Below are 25,670 nucleotides of genomic sequence, written 5' to 3'. Positions count from 1 at the left end.
GACAATCATTCTCAGAAATTTGAAGAGAGATTCAAGATGGGACCTAGGTTTCCTATCAAAGCTGTACCTTTAAGGTTGTCATGGAGGTTTCACAATCAAGAGATGGAAAGGCTATCTACTGCTGTGTTTAGAATCACTCAAAGGTGAAGCAGAGTCTGTAATGGAAGCCTGATTCTCTCTTCTTTCTGATGACGACAAAATCATGTTTCTGTTAATGTGTGTATTGTCTAGGCAGTGCCTTGCTGGCAATGGGTATGAGAGGAAGAGAAAATCAGAGGAGAGAATCAGAAAATGATATTGATACCAACAGACATTGTGAGTAGAGCCACTGGGGCTACCAGAATCTCTAATAAATCTCTGGGAATGGGAGGGGCTTAGGAAATAGTATTGTTTTTCCCTGTAGTTGAAGTGCAAGAACCTGTAATAACTTGGTTGGACTGAACTTTTCAAAATAAGTCCCTGTCAAACTGATGGATGCCATGTGGTCTCCTCATCTAACACAGGCTAAGAGCATAGAACTTCCATGTGGAAGCTGCACTTTTGAAGATGGTGATCAATTCATATGAGGTCTAAGATGGAACTAATGTCCTTGTTCTTCTGTGGAATGAGGAACAAGACTGAAAATGCCCCTAGTCCTATGTTCTGGAAGAATATTATTTTGATGCCCTGCATCTGAAGATAATAAATAGCTTGCAAGATCCTCTGTTGTTTGAAAACATTACTGGAAATTCAGGCTAGAAAACTTGTCCCCAGGAATCTTGCAAAATTCCAGAGAACATCCCCTTTCTACCATCTTCAGAACCCAATGATTGCTCATGGACTCCTGTCAAATCTCTGAAGCCAGCTTCCAACAGATTACTCAAGCTTAGAATATTTGAGAATATGACGAGGTGTGCCTGGTGCCAACACTGCTATCTTTTCAGCACCAGGTCAAGACTTTCCTCTTCTCCCAGGCATTTTAGCACGTGTTTTTAAATGGCTTTTTAAAAAATGTGTTTTTAAATCTGTATATTTGTTTTTAATACTTTTAATTGTTGTAAACCGCCCAGACAGCTTCAGCTATGGGGCGGTACACAAATGCAAGCAATCAATCAATCAATCTGCATGTTGTACTTGGTTTTTCATTAGGATGGAACGAGGAGGGCTTTTTTTCAGGATACCCGAGAGGCTGCTTGGAGGAGTAAGGGACTTTGTAGGAATGAACGAGTGATGGTTGTTCAGCTGTCTTCTCCTTCTGTCTTTTGTGAGAATTAAGCACAACTTTTTTTCCTTGTTCTTGGTTTCTACCAGGACAGCACCGAAAGGATTCCCCAAAAAATATCTTCTGGAGAAGGGCTGTGTTAGCTTTTGACTTGACATCAACACCCCAATTGTGAAGCCAGAAGCCCCATCTGGCTACCTTATTCAGCAAGTTGAAAAGGGCTCAAAATATCAGACACTAAAACAATGGAAGAGACCTCAAATCTTCAGAATCAGGTGGGTTTACTTTTTCTTTCATGCCAATACGTTGGTAGCTTTTCAAACTTCTAACAATAGAAGCTCCTTTGATGTGAACCCTGGGAACAGTGACCACAGCAGCCATCTTATTTTATTTATTTTATTTTTATTTTGTTCAATTTATATACCGCCCACAGCCCGAAGGCGAATAGCCAGAACTTGTCATGTTAATGCTGGTGGAATGTTTACTCTGAAGATATGATATCATTCACAAGGAATGGGCCACACTATCAAGTCCTACTGGACCAGAGCAAAGGCCTATGCAGTCTGACAAACTGTTCTCACAGTGGCCAACCAGGTGCCTGTGGGAAGTCCAAAAGCAGGACACAAGTGCAATAGCATTCTTCCAGTTGTGTTTCCCAGCAATTAGTCTTCAGAGGCACATTGCCTCTGATACTGGAGATAATAAGTAACCATGACTGGTTGCCACTGGTAGCCTTATTCTCCCTGAATTTGTCTAACTCTAATCCCTTTTAAAGCCATTCAAGTTGGCAGTCATCATTACATTTTGTGGTATGGCATTCCATAGAAGCTTGCTGGAAATGGCACTGTAGGGGTAGAATGAGGAGTTAAGTAAGCATAGGTAGCAATGTGGTGCCTTCCAGATGGTGGACTACAATACTCCCATAATCTCTGTCCATTGCCATGCTATTGGGGAAGAAGGGAATTGTGGTTCTATAACATCTGGAGGGCATGGCATTGGCTACTGAGCTAAGGTGAAGGCTGGGGTCATGGCAGGAAATCCTAAAAGGCAGAATTCTCCAACAGTAGCAGCAGCCCTACGGAGAAGACAGATCTACCCCCCCAGCCTTTCCTATGTAAACTTGCTGCACCAGAGCCTTCATCTCTGCTAGAGGACTACAATGACTGGACCACAGACTCTTTGGAGGATCAGGAAAGACCTGAGGGGTGTTTACCAAAATGTCCCTGCCATGTGAAACACTGTTGCCTAGAAGCTAACAGCTGAAAAAAAGAAAGACACTGGCCAGATGCAGCACTGGGGGTAGGACTTTCATCTACCTGCCTAGTCCAGGCTATAAACCTTTGCCAGTTGCTCCAAGACACTGCTGAGACAACTTGCTCTTTCTGCCTCACTTGTAGGACTGCTAATCATGATATTGAAACAATACCTTAAGGACCTACTTGTCTCCATCTTGCTTACAGTCATCACCAACTCATAGTGTTAGATATCCTAATGAATGATGACAGTCAACTCAATACCTGATGCCTTAGTTAACTTGACCAGAACAGTGGGTTGGTCCTCATCTGAACAGAGTACGTGTAGGATCTCCACAATCTTTGAAACAAGTCAGGGAAATAGCTACTCTGAGTCAGCTTTACTTTAGCTCTTGCAGCCAAAAAGCTCACCATCCAGCCTGCCAGATGTATCTTAACCCACTTGAGAGCTAGCTCTAAACTCTGAGGGGCTAGGGGTAACTTGTGATGCAAGAGAGGAACCCCTCCCCATAAACCCTGATTCTGCCCACCCTGACCCCAGAAGACCTGAAGTGGAGGGATGAGGACATCTGATCTTGGGAGACTGTGACCTGTACTATTTTAGCTGTGTCAGAGGAAAAGCTCTGTTTTCCTCTCCATTTCGAGTGTGTGATCCTGTAAAAAGATGCAGGAGAATGGTGGTGGAGACCAAGGGGGACCCAGAGTGATGGCTGCTCTTGGACCTGCAATGTCTCCAAAACTTCTGAGGAACAAGGCAGCAAGATCAGCAGCAGCTCCTGCTATCCCTCCCTGCAAACAGACCTATTCTTGATCCTACTTTCAGCTCAGGAGATAACTGGATGTGCCTGAGACCTAGCAATGATCAAGGATAGCTTTACTACAACTGACACAGCCTGGGTCAATGTTTTCCCTGTCTACCACCAGTGGAATAGGGAAGTGCTTGAACTCTTCATGCCCACTGGCTGTTCCCAGAGGATATAATACTTGCTGGGTTCTCTGCTGACAAACTGTGTTTATGTCAGTTGGGCAGTGTCGGAAGGCAGAGCTGGGGTCCCAATCCCGGGGAGCTGGATCCCGGAGAGTTGGGAGAAGAGTATTCGGATGGATGGCAGAGGGAAGGGGGAGGAACTTCCCCCCTTTGGAGCGAAGATGAAACAGAGGAACTGCCAGTGATAAGGTCGCTTAGCAACGGGGAGCCTGAGCCCTCCCTGGACATTCTCACGCCTCCCCCTCTTTCAGGCTCAGAGCAAGAGGGGGAAGAGGGAGGGCTGTTCACAGCCGAAAAGCGGGGAGGCAGTTTACCATCAGCCCCTCCCCTATCCCCCATCCTGGAATCGGAAACTTCAGAAGAGGAGGGGGTGATGCTTCCCCCCTCACCGCGCACACGCAGACAGCTGAAAAGACAGGAGAGAAGGGGGGGAAGGCGGGCAGTACCTGAGGGGCAGTTAAGGAGAAGCGAAAGATTGCGCGCCCGTTTGGCCCCTTCTTAAAGAACAGGCGGGAAGAAGTCCCTTGCTCTGTCAACTTTCTCCCAATGCCGCAGGACCTGTATCCCTGTATTGATTCATGAGAAAACGCAGTCTTTGTTTGGACATTACCCTAATAAAACACGAATTAACTACAATCGTTGGTCTGGTTCCTGAGTCACATCCTGGGCCTGACAGCTTGACAGAGCCACCTAAATCACCCTCAACGCTCTCTTCACTTGACTGGGACAAGATGTCAAAGGGAGCAGCAGGGGGGACGAACCCCACTTCTGAGACGGAAGAAGTGGAACTCCTGAGGACTAAGGTAGCTGATTTGCAGACGGATGTTCAAGCCCTGCTAGCAGCAGTCAAGGCACTGAAGACGGATAATCAAACCTTGAAGGCCACGATAGACCAGATACGAACAGCCCCTCCAGCTGCCGTAGTAAAGGTTCCCATTGGATTGCCCCCAAAATACGTGGGACAAAGTGATCAGTTGGCAACCTTCGTGGCTCAATGTGAGTTATATCTGGATGTCAGGCACACGGAATTTCCAGATGATGGGGCTAAAGTAGCTTTCGTGATTAGCCTCCTGGAGGGAGAAGCTGCAAAATGGGTGACTCCGTATCTCGTGAGAAAGGATACTGTCTTAGGAAGGTACAGAGGATTTATACAGGAGATGACCGAGATGTTTCAAGACCCGCAAAGGGCTGAAACAGTAGCGCGGCAACTAGGCGCTCTGAAGCAAGCTAAAGGGACTGTTTCCGAGTACACTAACGCTTTTAAAATTCTGTCCCAGGAAACTGGTTACAATGACGCCACCCTGATGTTTATGTACCGGAGTGGATTAAATGCTGAAATCCTGGATGAGTTGGCCAGGACCTCCCCCCCCCGCTGACCTACCAGGGCTCATCCGGCTATGCCTACAGATAGATCACCGGATGGAAGGAAGGCGCCTGGGAAGGAAGCAGGAGGTCCCGAGATACTCAGCCTCGGCATCCCGCAACAAGACCCTTCCCACTGCAGGGATGGCAGGTAATGCAACTGAGGGACAGGGAGGGGCTAGGCCAAGACTGTCGGAAGAAGAAAAGGAAAGACGACGCCGGGAACGTTTATGCTTTTGTTGTTCAAAGCCGGGCCATGTGGCCAGAGACTGTGGACTGAAAGGGGGGAAAGCCGAGCCGTCGGGAAACTAGAACACCCAGTCCACGTGCAGGCCGGTGGACTGGGGGCAGCGTTGTATAAAGGCCCCCCAACGATCCAACCTCCCTCAAAGGGGGTGTTGGTCTTGCCTATTTGGATTACAACTTCCAGAGGAGTGGTGTTTAATTCCACTGCCTTAATTGACAGTGGAGCCTCCACAAATTTTATTGATGCAAAGTTAGTCAAGCGTCATGGAATTTCCCGGTGGAAACTGGACGCTCCACTAGCTGTGGAGACTATCGATGGGAGACCCCTGAAGTCAGGAGGGGTGACACAAGCCACGGAGGAAGTGAAACTTCAAATCCCTGGGCACGAAGAGTTCATTTCGTAATACGTGTCAGATCTCTCGAACTTTGAGGTGATTCTGGGAATGCCCTGGCTAGCAAAGCATGAACCCAAAATAAGTTGGAAGGAGGCGGTGGTGTGGTTCACCTCACAGTATTGCCAGGAGAACTGTCAACCTGAAGGAATCAAGAACACCTTAGCGGGGGCAGTGCAAGGGATCGAGCAAGTGACCCTGCCGCCAAAGTATGAAGAATTCAAAGATGTGTTTGATGAAAAAGAGGCAGAGACTTTACCCCCCCACCGCCCTTACGACTGTGCGATTGATCTAGTGCCAGGAGCCAGCATCCCATCAGGGAGAATCTACTCTCTCACAGAGAATGAGAGGGAGGCCCTGAAGGAATTCCTGGATAAAAACTTGAGGCGAGGATTCATACGCCCCTCACAATCCCCTGCTGGAGCGCCACTATTGTTTGTGAAAAAGAAGGGGGGGGACTCAGACCCTGTAACGACTATCGCGCATTGAACCAGATCACCATCCCCAACAGCTACCCGCTGCCCCTGATCTCAGAGTTGCTGGACCGACTGCGCTCTGCAAAAATCTTCACGAAGTTGGATTTGAGAGGAGCGTACAATCTGATCAGAATGAAGAAGGGAGATGAATGGAAAACAGGATTCTTGACCGCTTACGGACAGTATGAATACCTGGTCATGCCGTTTGGGCTTTGTGGAAGTCCAGGAATTTTTCAAAAATTCATGAACGACGTGTTTAGAGACTTGTTGGACACGTATGTAATCTGTTACTTAGATGATATCCTGGTGTTCTCAAAGAACCAGGAAGACCACGACCAGCATGTGAAGACGGTGTTGAAGAGACTGAGAGAAAATCACCTGTATGCTAAATTAGAGAAATGTGGATTTGACCTCAAGTCTCTAGACTTCCTTGGATATCGAATCTCAGCGGAAGGCGTGGAGATGGACCCAGGGAAAGTAAGCTGCATATTGGACTGGGGCCAACCTGTCACCAAAAAGGATGTACAACTGTTTTTGGGGTTTGCCAATTATTACAGAAAGTTCATTCCAGGGTTTTCCAAATTAACAGCTCCTCTGACTGACTGTTTAAGGGGGAAGAAGAAGTTTCAATGGACAGAGAACGCCACCGAGGCCTTTGAGGAGCTGAAGAGAAGGTTTGCTACTGAGCCCATTCTGCGCTTTGCTGATCCGAACCGCCCTTTCGTAGTGGAAGCAGATGCTTCAGATTTTGCCATCGGGGGGGTCCTGCTACAATTAGACCAAGAAGGGAAGGAGCTGCACCCCTGTGCGTACTTCTCTCGGAAGTTAAAGCCTGCAGAGAAGAACTACACAGTTTGGGAGAAGGAGCTGCTGGCCATCAAGGACTCTTTTGAAAACTGGAGACAATACCTAGAGGGGACCTCTCATTGAATTGAAGTGCGCTTCGACCACAAGAATCTTGAAAGCCTCCAAACCGCCAGAAAGCTGAACTAGAGACAGATAAGATGGTCCCAGTTCTTCACTAGGTTTAACTTCCAGATTACTTACCATGCCCAAGCCAAAAACCAGAGAGCGGATGCCTTATCCAGACAGCCACAACACAAAGAAAGTGAATCCGAGGACCAGCCTCAGTACGTAATCCCGCCAGAGAAATTAACGTTGGGAGTATGCCAGCCTTCATGGGAAGAGGAACTCAAAAAGGCACAACAAGAAAATGCAGACATGCTAAAATATCAGCAGGAGACGGGACAAGGTCAAGACTCAGAAGTAACCTTTCACTGGAGAAATGGACTGTTATGGTTCAAAACCGCCAGATATGTGCCAGAAGGGGAATTAAGGCTCAGAATCCTACGCCAGTGTCATGATTCCATCACAGCGGGACACTTTGGGATTTACAAGACCATTCAGAACGTGGCCAAGGACTTCTGGTGGCCTAAAATGCGTCGGGATATTGAGAGTTATGTAAAGTCCTGCTCTGTCTGTCTGCGGACAAAAACACAAACAGGGACACCAGCAGGACTGTTACAACCGTTGCCTGTCCCACACGAACCCTGGAAGGACCTCTCCATGGATTTTATAACTGATCTACCCAAGTCCCAAGGAATGACAGCCATCTTAGTAGTGGTGGATCTACTTACCAAAATGGCACACTTTCTTCCTTGTGCAGGGGCCTTAGAGGCTAAAGAAACGGCCAAGTTATTCATCAAAGAAGTCTACCGGCTGCATGGATTGCCAAACAGCGTAGTCTCAGACCGAGGAACTCAGTTCACAGCCAAATTTTGGAGAGCAATGTGGAAACAGTTGCAGACGGAATTAAAACTCTCCTCCGCCCATCACCCCCAGACAGATGGGCAGACGGAACGCTTGAACGCCGTTTTGGAAAGATATTTACGAAGTTATGTGTCCTATCAACAGACTGACTGGGTATCATATTTGCATTTTGCAGAGTTCGCCTACAACAATTCTCTGCACTCCAGCACTCAACAAACCCCGTTCTTCGCTAATTATGGATTCCATCCTAAAGTCTTTCCAAGCAGCTCAGAAGGAATGCTGGTACCGGCAGCTGAGAACTTCCTTAAGGAATTGCAAGCGGCGCAACAGACACTGAAACAGCAGTTAAACGAAGCCAAAACGGAGTACAAGCGAGTTGCTGACCTGCACACGAAGGAGGGCCCCCCCCTTCAACCGGGAGACCAGGTATGGCTGTCCACCCGCTTCCTCCAGATGCTGGGCAAATGTAGAAAATTACAAGACAAGAGGGTGGGTCCTTTCGAAATAGAAACTCAAATCAATCCCGTGGCGTACCGACTGAAGCTGCCTGACACGTTTAAAATACATCCTGTGTTCCATCGATCCCTCTTAACGAAAGCCGCCCCTCCCAGTGAGTTACGGCCGGAGGAACCTCCCAGAGCTCCACTCCTGGTAAATGAGCAGCTTGAGTTTGAAGTTGAGGAGATCTTAGATTCCAGGATCAGACGCCACAAGCTGCAGTACTTGATTCACTGGAAAGGCTATGGGGTGGCTGACAGATCATGGGAAGATGCAGCTGATGTGCATGCTCCAGAATTGGTAAAACTTTTCCATCAACGTTTTCCCCACCGTCCCAAGCCAGACAAGGGGAGGGGGGCACAGCCTGGGAGGGGGGATGGTGTCGGAAGGCAGAGCTGGGGTCCCAATCCCGGGGAGCTGGATCCCGGAGAGTTGGGAGAAGAGTATTCGGATGGATGGCAGAGGGAAGGGGGAGGAACTTCCCCCCTTTGGAGCGAAGATGAAACAGAGGAACTGCCAGTGATAAGGTCGCTTAGCAACGGGGAGCCTGAGCCCTCCCTGGACATTCTCACGCCTTCCCCTCTTTCAGGCTCAGAGCAAGAGGGGGAAGAGGGAGGGCTGCTCACAGCCGAAAAGCGGGGAGGCAGTTTACCATCAGCCCCTCCCCTATCCCCCATCCTGGAATCGGAAACTTCAGAAGAGGAGGGGGTGATGCTTCCCCCCTCACCACGCACACGCAGACAGCTGAAAAGACAGGAGAGAAGGGGGGGAAGGCGGGCAGTACCTGAGGGGCAGTTAAGGAGAAGCGAAAGAATGCGCGCCCGTTTGGCCCCTTCTTATAAAACAGGCGGGAAGAAGTCCCTTGCTCTGTCAACTTTCTCCCAATGCCACAGGACCTGTATCCCTGTATTGCTTCATGAGAAAATGCAGTCTTTGTTTGGACATTACCCTAATAAAACACGAATTAACTACAGCTGTTGGTCTGGTTCCTGAGTCACATCCTGGGCCTGACAGGCAGCCATATTTCCAGTGGCACAGCCTTGTGATCTGTTTGGGGAAAGCTTTGGAGGAACACATATGGGTGTTGAAGCCTAGACTCTCTGTCAGCTATTTTGTTCATGACATAGCATCTGTGTAGCACATCCCTAGATTGAGAAGGTCCATCTGTGCTAGCCACATGGGGAAAAAATGGAAATTTGTCTTACCATGAATTGCTTTTTACTGGGGATGATACTCCTTATAGGGATGATGCCTCCTACTGCAAGGAACAGGAAGGCTCCTTTAACCTATGCCTCCTCTCCAAGAGGAGGAGTCATCCCACTCACCAGACAGCTCCATAACCCCATGCAAACATTCCAACTTCTGCTTGACAGACTGAAACCTAACTGTTGAGAAACCGAACAGAAAAAGAAAAACCAACATGGACCAGAGAAGCACAGCAAAAAAGGGCTTAGCCACACCGAAGTAGCAAAAAACCAATGAGCACACACATATAGAGGACAGAAAAAACCATAGGTGTAGCAGAAGCAGGAACTATAACTCACCCCCCTCAGGTTGCCAGCAGAGTTTGGAGAGGTGGGCAGAATGTCATCCATTATCCCCAATAAACGGAAGTTCAAGGGAAGACAAATTCCTATTTTTGCCTGAGGATGATGGATGACAATCCTCATAGGGATATAACAAAGCAGTCTCAAAGACATTGGTGAGTTTTCTCTGCCCCCCTCCTTACTGCCTTACAGCTTTCTGAAGGAATTTCCTACCAAAGGGTGCAGCTGAAGGAAATGCACCTAGCTTGTAGTGTCTCAAGAAAGAGTGAAGAGAAGCCCAAGTTGCTGCTCTACAAGATAGGAAAAATTGCCCTTAAACATGGGTAAATATACCAAGATGGAGCAATCTGTTTCCTCTCTGGGTCAGCTGGCCTGAATGCTAGGATGGAGCAACTGAAGGGGAAATCTCTGTCCACTCTTCCATCCTTTGTCATCTTCATCATCGCAACCTTATTTGCTGAGCTTTTCCAAGACAGAAGCTCTGCCAGAGTTTGACTACTTGCAGTGAAGACAGGTAGTTGTCTGGGGCTTAAGGGAAAAGGCCCCTTTGTCTGACAGAAACGAGATTTGAAGTCTGCCTTCCCAGCTGTGGAAGAGGAATCTTTCTCTATGCTGTCTTCCTCCATTTGAATCTGTAGTGTCGATTACATACATACATACATACATACATACATACATACATACATACATACATACAAGGAATAACAACAATCTGTGCATGACAATCATTACAAATTAGATGTTGAAGAGACCAACTCCACCCTCCTTAATACTTTACAGCACTGCTACTGAAACAGCTTAAAAAAAAAGCTAAACTTCACCTGGGGGAGGGTGTACTTTACTGAATATTTAATTAGGGGACCTCAGCCTTAAAAAAAGCCAAATTGTTTTGAAGAACATTTAGCCTATTATTTATTTCTACACTGCTATCTTTATTTATTATATTTATATCCCACCTTTCGTCCCAGAAGGAGCCCAGAGCAGCAAGGACATGTATGATCAATGTATGATATTGAATTTTGACCCTGGTTCATTGGAAATGTAGAACAATCCATTGGCAGGATGCCACAGAGGGTTTAAGGGCTAAATATTGTCAACACTAGCCTTGACCACTCTCACCACACTATCAGAACTGCCTATCACTGACTCTGTTGACAACTAGAACAGTTCCCTTTGATCTAAGTCTGAATATTTAATTAATTTGAACTAAGTACCAAAGCTGATCAGGTAAAAATACTGCAATCTTTTCTAGCCTCATTTCAAGCTTATTTTCAGGGCAAATACAAAAAAATTAAATATGAAAATTTATTTATCTGAGATAAATTTGAGTAAAATTTCTCTCTTTTAAACAACTTTGTTATTTGTGTCCCTCAATACCCCTGTTTTTCTGGAGTTGGGAAATAAATATTGCATATATTCTCTCTCCTTCACTACTTGTGTAGCTACATATTATACAGCCACGAGAGTGGCTGTATACTATAGCCAGTTTGGATTTTTCACATCCCGCAATGTTAAATGGAAAATACACCCCATGCCATTCTGATGCTTCCCATAAGCTCATTTCAAAATAAAACCTTACCAAACTTACAGTCCTGAACTCTGAAACGCTTAACAACCCTCTCAATATTCATGGTGATACACAAAACAGTCAGAGAGAATAGAGAGTTCAAAGTCTAAAAACAAAAGAAAAACCCAGAGCCCTTTTAGACTTTTTTCTGCCAGAGTTCTCATAATCTGTTGAAATTCATTAAAAATCAGCCATGTTCAGAGAGTACCTGAAATCCTAATACTGACCCTGCCCCATACTCTGACCTTCATCTTCTGCAGTTTAAAAGTTAAAAAAAAATTCCTGGCTGATTTTTAATTAATTAAAAAAATTGTGGCTGGAACCCTATGATGACGCCGGAGATGCTCAGTAAGAACCAGCTGTCAGTATTCTAAAAGCCAGACTCACAGCTGCTTGGCTTGGCTAATCAGGGGGCCACACCCACACCAGACTTTGATTTCACTTGAGACAGTCATGGCTTCCCTCAGAGAATCCTTGGAAGTGTAGTTTGTGAAGGGTGCTGAGATGAGACTCCTGTTCCACTGAGAAACCTCCAGTGGCCAGACTGATTTAACAGTCAGCCACTCTGATTGAAGGTCTGTGAGGGAAACAGGGCATCTCCTAGCAACTCTCAGCACCCGTCACTAATTACACTTCCCAGGATTCTTTGAGAGAAGCCATGGTTGTCCAAAGTGTAATAGAGGCCTGCTGTGGATGTGGCCAGGGACAGCTTTGGTTTAAATTTGGGTGGGAGGCTACATGTGCCTTCTGTAGAATAAAAAGGTGGGGGAAATGCTGAAAAGCAATGATACTGTTCACAATGTTTTCCTTTGGGAAAGGGGCTTCCCTTCTGCCCAGTGCCCACACACCCAATCTCCTTCCCTCCCCCTCCTCTTCCTGCCCCTCCCTGGGTCAGTGTTGGACTACAACCTGGGAGACCAGCCATGAAGCTCACTGGGTGACCTTGGGCCAGTCACTGCCTCTCAGCCTCAGAGGAAGGCAATGGTAAAACCACCTCTGAATACCATTTACCATAAAAACCCTATTAAAAGGGTCGCCATAAGTCTGGTCAACTTAAAGGCAGTCCATTTCCATTTTCAAAAATGATTGCACAGAAATAAATCCCATTGAACTCAAAAAGCATGCAAATGACCAAACCTACCATCCCTTCTCCTCCCTCGTATCCCCTTCCTCTTGCCCCTTCCCTCCCCCTTCCTTTGCCCCTCCCTCCCCCTCCCCTCCTTCCCCTTCCTCCTCCTCCCCATGGTCCTTCTTAAGCATGACTACACGGAAGTAAATATCATTGAAGTCTCATGCAATGATCAGACCTGCCTTTCCCCTCCTTCCCCTTCCCTCTCCCTTCCTCCTTTCCTCTTCCTTCTCCCCTGCCCACTTCAGCCCTCCTTCCCTCCCCCCCGGTCAGTTTTACCTATCCTAAGCACGATTGCATGGGAGTAAATCGCACTGAACTCAATAAACATGCAAATGATCAAACCTGTCATTCTCCCCTCCCGCTCCTGCCTGCTCACATCCCAGTCCTCCCCCCCTGCCTTTCCTCCCCTCCCTCCTCCTCTCTTCCCCATCCTGTGGTAGTTTCACCTATCCTAAGCATGATTGCAGGGGAGTAAATCCCACTGAACTCAATAAGCATACAAATGATCAATCCATTCTCGGCAAACTTGAGCAGGATCCCATTTCTTACCTCCCGGATTAAAAAGCAGGGAAACCCACTAATAGGCAAAAAACCTTACGGTTTAAGAACGTACCTATAGCCCACAGCTATTTCTATCAAACTTTTAAAAGCAGGGAAATCGGGCAGCTATAGTGAATGCACCAGGGGAGCAGGAGACCTGAACTCCTCTCTGAGATATTGAACTGCCCTACAAAGTTGTCAAAATGCAAACAGAATTTAGGTTGGTCTTTTACAGTCCAATCCACTTGCTGTGTAGCTTGCAAGAATTTGGTAACATGTGCCTCTGAGCATATGCTGAGTGGTGGCAACACCTGCAATCAGCCCAAATAATAGAAAGATGTGATGTGCTGATCTTGTTTTAGCAGGGAGGAAGCAACATTATTAAGACAGTTGATAAAGTTCAGATGGTCACTTTAAATATGTCTGATTTACTTTGCAATCTTAGCGAAGTTTCCTATAGGAAATCATTTTCTTTTGCTTTTATTTCTATGAATATGTGAAGTATAGCCACACTTCGCAAAATTTATACTGAAAAAGCTCCAAACATAATTGTGGAATAATGGCACTGACTTCTGCAGAATAGTCTCCAGTGGACATCAGGGGTGTCTCAGTTTGCAGAAGATAAAACAGTGGGAGGTGAAATATATTCTAGCAAAATTCTAGGTGTGCTCTATGTTTTTAATTGACCATGCCCACCTTGCCTTAAATAAAGTGGTTTAAGCATAGCAGGCTGAAAACATGCATCCTCTTTTTTCCAATAGCTACAGTCATTGCTGAAGTAGCAACCTATTGTAATCAGTCTGATTTTACGTCAAACTGCAGTTTCAGATTCAACTGCTAATGCACTCAAAATAGAAATAGAACATAACCTCCAATTTGAAACACAAGAGGCTGTCTTCACCATCATATGAAATTGACCAATAAAAAGGCTTTGAAATTAATGAAGATAAATTTGACACAGATTTCTAGGATGAATAATGAGAGAAATAAAATTTTCTACTTTAGATTCTCCGTAGAAACACTAGTAACACAGGAAAGAAGCAAAGTAAGAAGAACACCAACAAACATACAAAAATGTAATTCTCCATCTTTGGATGTGGCAGGTGTTGCTACCACTCACCATATGCTCAGAGGCACATCTTACCAAATTCTTCGAAGCGACACAGCAAGTGCATTGGACTGTGAAAGACCAACCCAAATTATGTTTGCATTTTGACAAATTTGTAGGGCAGTAGAGGAGAGGAGGTCAGGTGTCCTGCTCCCCTGGTCCATTCACTATAGCTGCCCAATTTCCCTGGTTTTTAAAGTTTGATAGAAACATCTGTACATTCTTAAACCACAAGGTTTTTTGCCTATTAAGTGAATCTATTAGTGAATGAAATTGTCTGCCACTTCACAACTGAAGGAAGAAGGAACTTCTTACCGCTGCTCCCGCTGGTGTGTGAATATGAACAATGCACTTAACGTCAGGTCGTGCTGCATAAATGGCAGAGTGTAATGTGAAGCCAGCTTGATTAACTCCCAAATTAGTGCTTCCACGATCAACGACATCACCTTGAATATTTATTTTAACCTGATAATATAAAATAGTATTAATCCTAGACATTATTATTTTTACTCAGGGCCTGTTGTCCTGTTGCGAGTGAGAAATAGGCTCAGACATTTTAAATGTGCCTGAACAAATATAAAATGCATAGAAAAGCAGGAGTATCAAACAAGGACAGTAATAAACAAGACAATCAAATGCTCACCAGAGCACTCTCTCCCATCTGGAAAGCACCCCCTCTATTTCTAGCAAAAGTCCTATTCATGGGAGAGAAGCCACCTTTTCTTTCCTTCAGGGAGAACTTAATCGGGGGGGACAGTGGCTCTGCTCCCTTCCCTTTCTGCAAAAGCTCAGTGCATGGGAAAGAAACCACCTTTCGGGGGCCTCCCCTCCTCCCTCAAGTTTTCCATGAAATAAAAAAAAAGAGGTGCTTCTCTCCTGTGGCATTGGGATTTTGCAGGAGGTGGAAAGATCAGGGAAATGCTGCTGGCAGTTCTTTTCTCATGGGAGAAACCAGGTAGTCTCACTCCTACGTGCTGGGCTTTTGCAGAAAGTACCATCAGCACCTCCACAAAGAAGCACTTGTATATGGGGTTTATTTTATGTTACTCTTTGATGCTGTTAACACAAAAATACATAAAGTTTAAAAATAGCTTGCATCTCAAGCACAGTCCTTTATTATGGTGGAATGTGGGGTGCCAAAAACACCTAATTTTAATGGAATTCTCATATTCTCACAACATATCTGAGTTGAAGTTGTAGACAAGTTTGTTAGATTAGTTTTTTTAATACAACTCAACATCCACAGAATGACCATGGGGAACTGGAGCCTTTACAGACATATCACGTTTTTCAACATTATTTGCATCTTGGGTTTCACAGATTCTTCATATGAGGAGGAAGGTAAAAACAGCCACATGACATTTGTGATGAAAGCAGGAATAAAATAGTGATGTTTTAATTCATACCACCTTTTTTTGTGTAATTCAACATTGGATCTCTCGACTTTTTAAGTTATTAACAGTTCTACTCTACAATGGTTGGAAAGGGTTTCCCCTGTTTATATAGAAATTTTAGTAATTCACCAGTAAAACTAGCATTCTTTGAATAGTCTTGATTGCAGTAACACTTATGGGTTCTGGCCTGTGCAAAGTAACATCTTGGAAACTTCCAGAACTTTAGAAAGTGGGTTCTGACACCCCTTCCCTTGAGTGGGTGAACTCTGTGCTACATGCATTCTTCAAGGGGCAGGTTAGCACCTTCCTGTCCAGTTCTCTTTCAACAGCCAAAGACCCTAGAAGAGCTTGCAGTGGAGAAGCAGGGCAGGTTGTGTGGCAGCACAAAATAATTCAAAGAATGCTGATTAAAAGCAAGTAGTCTGTTTCTTCTTTATGGCCTGTGTACAGTCCTAGATATACTGAAGAGGATTTGTAGAAAAACTCGCCTGAAGATTCCATCAGCTCTAGTTCTGACATCAAAGGCATGGTGCTCAACAAAAGTTGATGGAATAGATCATGTATCTGGTTTAGAGATGTTGCAGACCCCAAAACAATGTAGCTGAGATGGAAATAGCCTGTGTGAAACATCCCTTAACATCAGCTTTTAGCCAGCTGGAAGGTTAGTTTAGTTACTGATGTCATCCAGTGAGAGAAAAACATTGGTGACCCCTGTCATAGAGAACACTTTCATGGAAGTTCAGGGATATGATCTGGGGTGTCCCAAAGTTTATCATGGGGTCACCTCCCTAAATTCTTATTCAGTTCTATGTATATTAAGTATTATTGCCAATGGGTGTTACGCCTGACAGTGTCTTGCATCCAGCAAAGTACTGGGATGCATGCATGTGATTCTATGCCATCTTGCAGAGGAGATTCTCTTGAAGGCACAGGTGTATGACAGGGTGGTTCAAAACCAATTGTGGGATGCAAACTTCAGTTCCTTGTAAATTTCTACATACATTAGGATTATTGGCATGCTTGGCAACAATGCTTTGTGACCAAACAAAACACTGCACCGAATGCAACGTTATGAGTACTTGTATAGTATACTACATGGGAGGTGTAGGTTACCACACAAAGCACTCTGGGTCTTGTATTACTTCCCCACTCCAACCCCTTGCTGGTATTGCCTAAAAGCAGGTCACTTCCCCTTGCTGTATGCAAAGCTTGCCCTGCTAATCCCATTTAGGATAAGATGGGCTTAGAGGTGTAAGCGTTTTATCCTCATGATACAATATAGATATTGGCTTCAGTGAAAAGGCAGAACTGTATGGCAGGTTCCCTTCACAACAAGAATGGACACACTGGACATTTGAATTGCCACTGCTACGTGGATACAGAATCCTGCTCTTGAACTCTTATCAAGCTTGATCAGGGTCAGGTGTAAACACAGGAGCAACTAAGGCAAACCTCTGCTGGGACACCTACTGCAGAACTGACAAGAGTCCTATCTCCTTGGATGAAGTATCAGGGCTGAAAATTATGTTGAGATGCAAACAAATGGCTAGAGGATCAAGAGCTGGCACCTCTTCCGGGAAGGGTGACTTCGCTTGTGCCTGCTTTTGAGACGGGCTCCCGCCTCAAAAGAAGCTTATTCAGATATAAATCAGTCAGAACATTTTTTTTTGACTGATTACGTTTCTCCCTGCCCGGGAGAAATTTCGAGATCAACCTCAAAAGCCTGTTTTTGTTGGGAGGACTGGATTTCATTAATTTATGAGATAAGGTCCAGCCAGCAATGCCGGACGGACTTCCGAACAAGCTCTATCTGTTTAATGCGATACGTTTATCTTTTCTTCAGAGAGAAAACAGACTAACAGGCAAGCACCCTTCTTTCTATTATTTTTTTTACTTGGTTTAAATTGTTGCAGCAAAAAGAGATTTGTCAAATTAATCAGCTTTAAAGAACTTCTGGGTGAGCTATTACTCTTCTCTGTTATTCACGAAATTAACAGCTTATCTCTGTTTCTATTGCAAAAAGCTGTCCTGGAAGTGCATTCTAAAGATATACACAGAAGAGGGATTTCTATTCCGAGCAACATTATATTGTCTGGGACTATTCTCTTTTTGGTCTATTTTATTTTGACGAATCTGCTTCTTCACGACGCCACTAACTGTTTTGATGCTGGGAACTAAACTTGTTTTGTATTTTTGAACATAGAGAGATAAGGCAGGCTGCTCTGTTTATACTGTGATGTCATCAAGCCTGGAATATTAACCCAATTGTTGCTGAAATAAGAAGTGGTTCTTCTTTATTTTTGTTTTGTTTTGTTTTCGTGGTTTTAAAAATGGCAATCAAGAAAGTGGCTGAGAATCTGGAAGTAATTATGTTTCAGAAAATAATGGATGAGATTGAGATAACGAAACAAACCCTGCGACAGGGCAGTAAGGAGCTGAAAATTGAACTGAGCAAAATGATGCAGGAGCTTAAAGAAATAGGGGATCCTGTGAGAGAGGAGAATGAGATCAGAGATGAGAAAAGAAAAAATAAAGGGAAGATACAAGCCCTGGAGATTGGAACAAATGTGGAATTGGAAAAAGATCTGGAGTTTATGGATATTAGAAATAAAATCTACTGTTTGGAATTTAACGTTATCTCTGAAGAAATTAATGAAGATATTAGAGATAAAGTTATCAATGGCTTGGATAATCTTCTGGACTGGAATGACGTGATGGAGCTTGATATAGAGAAAATCTATGGAATTAACTGCAGCCATGTGACAATGGAAAAACTCTCAAGAGATGAGCCAGTGCATTTTGTAAAAAAGAAGAACAGAGATATGACTTTACAACAATATTTCAGCAACTTATTCAGAATTGATGGCAAGAAAATATTTGGGATAGACGAAATTCCCATCAGACTCTTATTATATGACTATGGTTATGACAGCAAGATTATTATGGAATACTGATAATGGAAGATTGGACACTGAAATTACTGGACTTAACAGGACTATTGAAGATGGAAGATGGAATTAATAGGGATAATGGAATAATGGCTATTGAAATTATTGGACCTAACAGATTTTGATGAGATGGATTAATCGATATGTTTATTTGGACTATGGTTATGACAATAAGATTATTATTATTATTATTATTAACAAGATGGATTAATCAACATGTTTATTAGGAGAAAAATTGATAGATATATTTCTTAAAGAATTGAAACCTCTCTGACTTTTTGTGGAAAGAATAAAGTAATGTTTATGAGATTTGATGATTAATTAAGATAACTACTGGAGGAAAGTGATTTTATAATATAATTTAAGAGACAGGATTGTTATATATTGTAGACCTATAACTGATTTGATCTGCGACAAATGGGAAGTCAACATTTTATTTTTTTGTTTAATTATTTTTGTTTTGTTTTTTGTCTTTGAATGTTTTATGATTTTGTTTTGTATGTTTTATGAAAATTTGAATAAAAATTATTGTAAAAAAAAAAAGAGCTGGCACCTCATATGGTTTTATTCTTTTTCTTCCCTAGTTCTGAGGAAAGCTGCTGAGATTTAGACTTACAGCTCTTAGAACGTAACTTAGAGCAAGACTCATGCTTAGCAACTATGGGAATTGATGGTACCATAGATACAGCTATTGCAAAATTTGAAGCAGTACCAGTAACTCAGAAGAGCTTGGCCATTTGGGGGTCAAATGTAAGATCATTAAACCTCACAGGGCAAGCAGACCAGAACTCAATGCAGTCTCTTACCAAGTTTAGACATCGTGTCACAGAGGATGCTGCCACAGATAGGTGTTCAATTATGTGACTGTACTGCTGTATAAATGTGAGGCAGGTCGAACACAAATTTGCTTAAATGTCTCACCCAGGTACAGAACACACTTCACGCCAATCAATAATGGGGATCCCTTCCTGCAATTGCAGCACTGCTTGTGTGTGCCATACAAGGCTGATGTATCTAAGCAGTTTAAATCCTTAAGGAAAAAAGCACTGTGATCAGCAAGAAAGAAAAATGAATGCCTATGATTTAAGAGTAGGTATCTATTGAACTAAAATTGATGAAAACTCCCAGAAGCATAGAAGGAAAAAGATGTGATACTATTCAGGCAGTGGTCCAACAACTACAGGCCAATAAAGTGCCTACTTGCTCTTACAGCATATAACATAGGGTTTGTCCACTCGAGGGTAAGGGCAAGTGCCAGGTCCCATTTTCTAAAGTTCTACAACTTTCTGAGATTCTTTTTGCACAGGCACAGAATGCACAGGTATGACTGCACAGAGACCACAAAGTAGCAGTATTAAACAGTATGTAGGGAAGAGCTTGTTACAAATTCAATTTTTTTTTGCAAATTCTAGAAAGTGTTCTTTCTTGTGGAAACGATCCTACAAGGATCTATTGTATCTACATAAAACCACTTTAGGGTTTATCAGCATGTTTCTCCAGATCTTCAGATACCACTCTTTTTTCCATCTTACCCAAATGGGGCAGTATTGTTCTTGAATGATTGGCTGGAGTCAGTAATAGGCTGCGATGGCTTATGGCTAAATGCAAATAAAGAATTTGACTTTGACGTTGACAGTAATAGGCTGGATAAGAATAAATCAATTGAAGCTCAATCCAGACATGATGGAGATGCTTACGAAGGGTGGATCGTTTACCAGGACAATGGTGAATATACCTATACAGAATAGTGTCCTGTGTGCTCAGGAAAGGTTTTTACAAACTTTGATATGGCAGATGTGCCCCTTGTAGGAAATAAGGATCTTGCTGTTATGAATGCCACGGCAACCTTCTGATTTGACAAATGACATGTTATGACACCAGTATTGTAAGAGATCCATTAGTTACCAGTTTAGTAACTTCTTCAATACATAGTTCAGTACCTTCTTCAATACATAGGTTAAGAGGAATGTAAGTTGAATGGTTAATGTGCATAATAACCAACCATTGTGCACATTTACCAGGCCTCATGGAGAATGTGCACATAATCCTTCCATGAAGAGGGAACTGGGCACATTTCCTAGTCAACATACATAATCTCCAACAGGCCTTGGGAAATGTGCATACATAGTCTGAATTTTGTACATTCTCCAGCCACTATGCATAATCCCAAACAGGCCTCAGGAAATGCACAAATCTCGACTGTATTTTGTACATTCTCTGAGCAATATGCACATTCTCTGTGCCCCCTCCCCAGCTGCTTCTGGCCCACTGTCTAACTTTAAATGATTTACAACATACCCTGCCACTGATCAGCAAAGCAGCAAGAAGGGGTCCAGATAAAGATTAACCATTACTTGAAGTCCCACTCCCTTTTCACCATTCTCACCTGTTCCCCAGACAGCTGAACAGCACAAGGGGGAGTTGCAGGGAAATACATTTTAACTCCCCCTCTCCCTTCCCCGATATGGATGGAAATTGCCTCCTACCACCACTGCTATTAAGCTAAGGAAAATGTTGGTCTTTTCAGCTAGTAGTGATTAACTTGTTTCATTGGCTTTAATGGTGCTTAGTCACATCTAAATTGAGCTGTATTGTGATCCATATGTTCAGAAATCTGATTTCACTTACCAGACAGGATGCAGTAACCTCACTATAGAGAAGCCCAAAAGGCACAATGAGAAAGTGTTCCTGTTCTGAATTTACTCTGACCTACAAATATATAAAGAATAAAAATTGAATATTTAGTGACAAATATTGCTTTAATACAGAAAAGATGAAAGTTGAGCTCTGTCATATAGACCAGATGTATTGAAAAAGTCATAATATACTTCCATGAAAGAATAGAGATGAGAAATTTGGTCTTACCTTGAAATTAGTCTTCTCTGTGCATGTCAAAAGATGATAACAGGTGGGTAGCTAGCTCCACCTAGCAGTTGAAGGCAAAAGAGCACTGTTGAATATTTGCAGGCACTTCCTGGTCCGATCCTGTTCTTGCCTCAGTTCTCCATGACAAGCCAATAAACGAGGAAAAAGAATAGGAAGAACACACTAACAGAAGAAGACAACAGTACTCATACTCTCTCCTAAAGGCCTATTTGTGCTTGCAAAGGTAGCCCAGCCCTCCTAGGGAGTGGCCTGATATCATCTTTTGACATGCACAGAGAAGATCGATTTCATGGTAAGACCAAATGTCTCTTCTTCTGTACATGTAAAAGATGATATCAGGTAGGACATACCAAAGCTGACCCATGTAGGGTGGGAATATTGCTGGGCTGCAAAACTCTAGTGATCTGAGAGGACGTGCTGTACCACTCTCCTCCCAAAAGCTGCCTCAGCTGATGCATATGTGTCTATCTTATAATGTTTAATGAACGTATTAGGAGTGGCCCATGTAGCTGCCCTACAGATCTCTATTAGAGGGGCATTGCGGGAAAACACTGCTGATGTGGCCACCGCTCTCATGGAGTGAGCCACTATGCCAGCTGGCTGGGCCAGTCTTAGCGAGGCATATGCCAAGGAAATGCATGCTTTGATCCATCTAACATGGAAGAGGAAACCTTGTTACCCAGAGACGCTGGGTGAAAAAACACAAACAAATTATCTGTTTTCCTAAATGACTTTGTCTTAGAATTTTATACTTTAAGGCCTTCTCCATGGGATGAACTGGATTCGGACAGAAGGACGGCAGTACCAGTTCCTGTTGGCAGTGGAAGGTGGACAGGACCTTGGGGCGAAAGGAAGGGACTGTGCGGAGGACTACTCTATCTTTATGAAACACACACAAACTCTCATGCATAGACAGGGCATTCAGCTCAGACACTCTACGGGCAGAAGTAATGGCCACAAGAAACAGAACCTTAAAGGACAGCAGACGAAGAGGAATTTGACTCTGTGCAGGTCCCAGGTCGGGTAGTGGTGAACCGTAGGTGGCACTGATAAGGTTGCTCCCCTAAGAAAACATTTGATAAAAGGATGCAAGCCGAATGGATTGTCCGGGCATCTGGAGAGTATGGATGATAATGCCAAAGCCTGGCATCTCAAGGGGTTTGGTCTGAGACCGATTGATAAATCATCTTGCAGGAAAGAGAGTAGTTTGTTGATTCCCGCTTTCCGTGGAAGAATTCCTTTCTTCTGTGACCAGGCTGAGAACGTCTTCCATGTGCTCTCATATATTCTGACTGTGGAGGGACGTCTAGAAGCCTTCATGGTTTCCAGTGCTTGGGGAGGGATGCCTTTCTTCAAGAGGCGCTTCCGCTCAAATTCCATACACAAAGCGCCAACCACCCCGGATCTGGATAAAGAAGCTGCCCTCGAGAAAGCAGGCCCTCCCTTAGGGGAATTTTCCATGGGGGTTCCACTACGAGGTAGAGGAGATCTGGAAACCATGGTCAACTTGGCCACCAGGGAGCTACTAGGAGATGCTTTTTCAGTTCGGATCTTGTGGACGACCCTGGGGATAATCAGGAGTGGAGCGAAGGCATACAGTCTGCCTGAAGGCCAGTGGGATGTCAAGGCATCTGTTTCCTCCACTCCTGCTGTCACACACCTGGAGAAGAATGTCCTCACCTGTCTGTTACTCCTGGTGGCAAACAGGTCCGCTCGAACCCTGCCAAAGCGTGTCACTATCTGTTGAAAGGCACCCGGGTGAAGCATCCATTCTCCCTGATCCAATTTCTTTCGACTGAGTCTGCCAGTCTGCTCAGTGGAGGTAGGCTTCCTTCAGGTCGATTGAGAACAGGAAGTCCCCCTTTCTCAGGGCTCCTTTGATTGAGAGTAAGATGTCTATGCGAAACCTGTGGTACTTTATGAATCCATTCAGGTTCTTTAGATCCAGCACCGCCCTGAACAATCCGTCTTTTGTCACGACAGTGAAGAACAAAGAGTAGTTTCCCAAAAAACTCTCCCCTGCTGGGACAGGTTCTATAGCCAAAATCTGTATTAGATGAGAAATTGCCCGCAGGACCCTTTCCCTCTTGTGTGGGGAAGCTGACAAGGGAGATGGAATAAATTTTGCAGGCTGGGTGGAGGCCATACTGAAGGGTGTGTAGTATCCATTGATCTGATGATGTGCCCTTCCACCAGTGTGCAAAGAGTTGGAGACGGTCCCCCACTGGCAGAATGTTGGCGTCGCACAACTGGGAACCAAAACCCGAGCGATTGGGGAAATGTTGTTGTGCCCTAAGTTGATTATGCTGTCTGTCCCAGAATGGGTGGTTTGAGCTGACATCCTTCGCTCTTCTGGGTGTCCTGGAGCCATGAAAGGACTGAGATGACAGGTAAGGGTGGAATGGACGCCGAATGTACCTTCTGTCATCCCTTTTCCTGAAAGATGGCATTCACTTTCTCTTCTCTTTAGATTCCAAAACATTTGCTAGGGCGTCATCTCCGATTAACTTGCCTCCCACATATGGTTCTGAGGCAAGATTGGAGTGAACCGTGGGGTCTGCCTCCCATGTCACAGCCACAAGGTTCTTCTAGTGACTACGCCTGTCACCAGGGACCTTGCTGCAAACTGCATAGCATCCATGGACACATCTGCCATGAAAGTTACTGCCCGAGAGATTTTGAGTAAGGACTTGCGTACTCAGGCCGTGTCCTGTTGTGGTCCATCGAGGAGATCCTCCAACCACAGAAGGGAAGCACGAGCAAATATAGAGGAGGCTGCTGCTGCTTAGATCGAGAGCACACTGGCCTCGTGGATCCTTCGAAGACCCTGATCTGTCTTTCAGATGAGCATCCAAGTCCTTTGGGTTCAAAGATGGATTCAGCAAATTCACAATGGGAGTGTCTATCAGCAGGACCTTCAGTTGGTCCATGATGTGTTGCTCCAGCATATAATATTTTTTGGCAATAGAGACTGACTTCTTGCATTGCAATGGAATATCGAACTCTGGCTTGAGTATTTTGGGAAGTAAGGAAGGGAGCTTCAGGACTCTAGACTTGGGTTTCGGGTCTGGACACAGAGCTGAAACCCTAGAAGTAGAGGGGGCAGGAGGATCCTTTGTAGAAGTCAGCCTCAGGGCTTCCATTGCCTTACACAGGAGGAAGAGGAAGTGCGGCTCCTGGAAAATTCTAATGGTTGCAATCTCTTCAGATTCAGAATCCCCACTCCATCCCTCTTCATCCAGGATCATCAAGCCGGTGTCCGGGTCAAGAGGAGCATCTTCTGGAGATTGAAGGTGCCTGCCCTGGGCCGTGGCATGAGGATCTGGAGATGCTCTGTTCCGTGGTGGATGCATATTGTTAGCTGTGCAGTCTGTAGAGGGATCCTGCAACTCCTGTCTTCTAGGAGGTACCCGAGTAGGCGAAGGAGCTGAAGCCTCCTGTGGCAGGGCCCGCGAATGGACCGATGATGCAGACAGGTCTCTAGCCAAATCCATTAAGAGAGAGTCCCTGAGTTGTTCCTTCAACTGCTGAATCAATTGAGCTGAAAGCTGTAACTGAATGGGCTGAGTTTGAGACCCAGAAAATTGCAGCCTTTGCCTCCCTGCCTCTTGGGCCTGTTGAAGAAGTACTGGTTCCTCCAAAAAGCCTGTAAAGGGTTCAGGGGAGGAACTGGTAGAAAAAATGGACCCCAAGGAGGGCTGAGGTAGCTTGCTTTCTTCATCAGATAGGGGTTCTTGGTCCCTTTGAGTTCTGCAGACTGCGCTGTGTGAGGCATTGCTTCTTGATCCTGACTGCTGCTCAGGGTCCTGCCTGTCTGTCCCGGTGGGTTTGCTGGAAACAGGCAGCCTGCCTTCCAGAACCACCCTGCCCACCAGAGCCTGTGCCTCAGCCACCTTGTGCCTGCCAACAGAGGGGTGGGGCCATCGCTGCCCCTGACTGTGCCACCAAAGGATGTGAAGGAACTGGGCCTTGGAGGAGTAAAAGCTCTAACTCTGTATCTGTTGATGGGGGGAAGCGGTTTCATCCTCTTAGAGGGGTTTTCTGATATGGGGGTTGCTTTCCCCATGGGTGCAACACACAGAGGGGCTTACAGGGTGAAGAGGCCTCAGTGGTAGTTCCTAGGAGATGTGGGGGTGCGGAAAACACCATCACATTGGGCAAAACACACCACTGCCCTGCCTGAGTCCTGGCCTGTCAGGGGAGGTCCAACGCCGTCTCCCTGCTTGGCATCTGCCCACCTCAATGCTAGCTAGGTAGCAGGGAGAGTCTAAGGGCTGATGAACTGGTCGCACGTCTCTTCAAAGGACACATCGGAAGAGGCCAGCCACAGTTAGGAGACCTGTAAGGACGTGAGGCAATCTA

The 25,670-nt window shown here is 44.8% G+C and overlaps 1 protein-coding gene across 5 annotated transcripts in view; it reads right to left on the bottom strand.

Annotated features, from left to right (window-relative positions):
- Positions 1-25,670, bottom strand: part of ADD1 (adducin 1) — a 130,460-nt gene that overhangs the window by 71,623 nt on the left and 33,167 nt on the right. For all 5 annotated transcript variants that reach the window (XM_061584694.1, XM_061584695.1, XM_061584696.1 and 2 more), the window contains exons 5-6: positions 21,051-21,131; positions 14,396-14,545 (exon numbers count right to left, since the gene is read on the bottom strand). In XM_061584694.1, the coding sequence (XP_061440678.1) occupies positions 14,396-14,545; positions 21,051-21,131 (231 nt within the window). The remainder of the gene's footprint in view (positions 1-14,395; positions 14,546-21,050; positions 21,132-25,670) is intronic.

Source organism: Rhineura floridana, chromosome 9, assembly GCF_030035675.1.
Source record: "Rhineura floridana isolate rRhiFlo1 chromosome 9, rRhiFlo1.hap2, whole genome shotgun sequence".
In the NCBI taxonomy this organism is placed as follows: Eukaryota; Metazoa; Chordata; class Lepidosauria; order Squamata; family Rhineuridae; genus Rhineura; species Rhineura floridana.
This window is presented reverse-complemented; position numbering and strand designations above follow the sequence as displayed.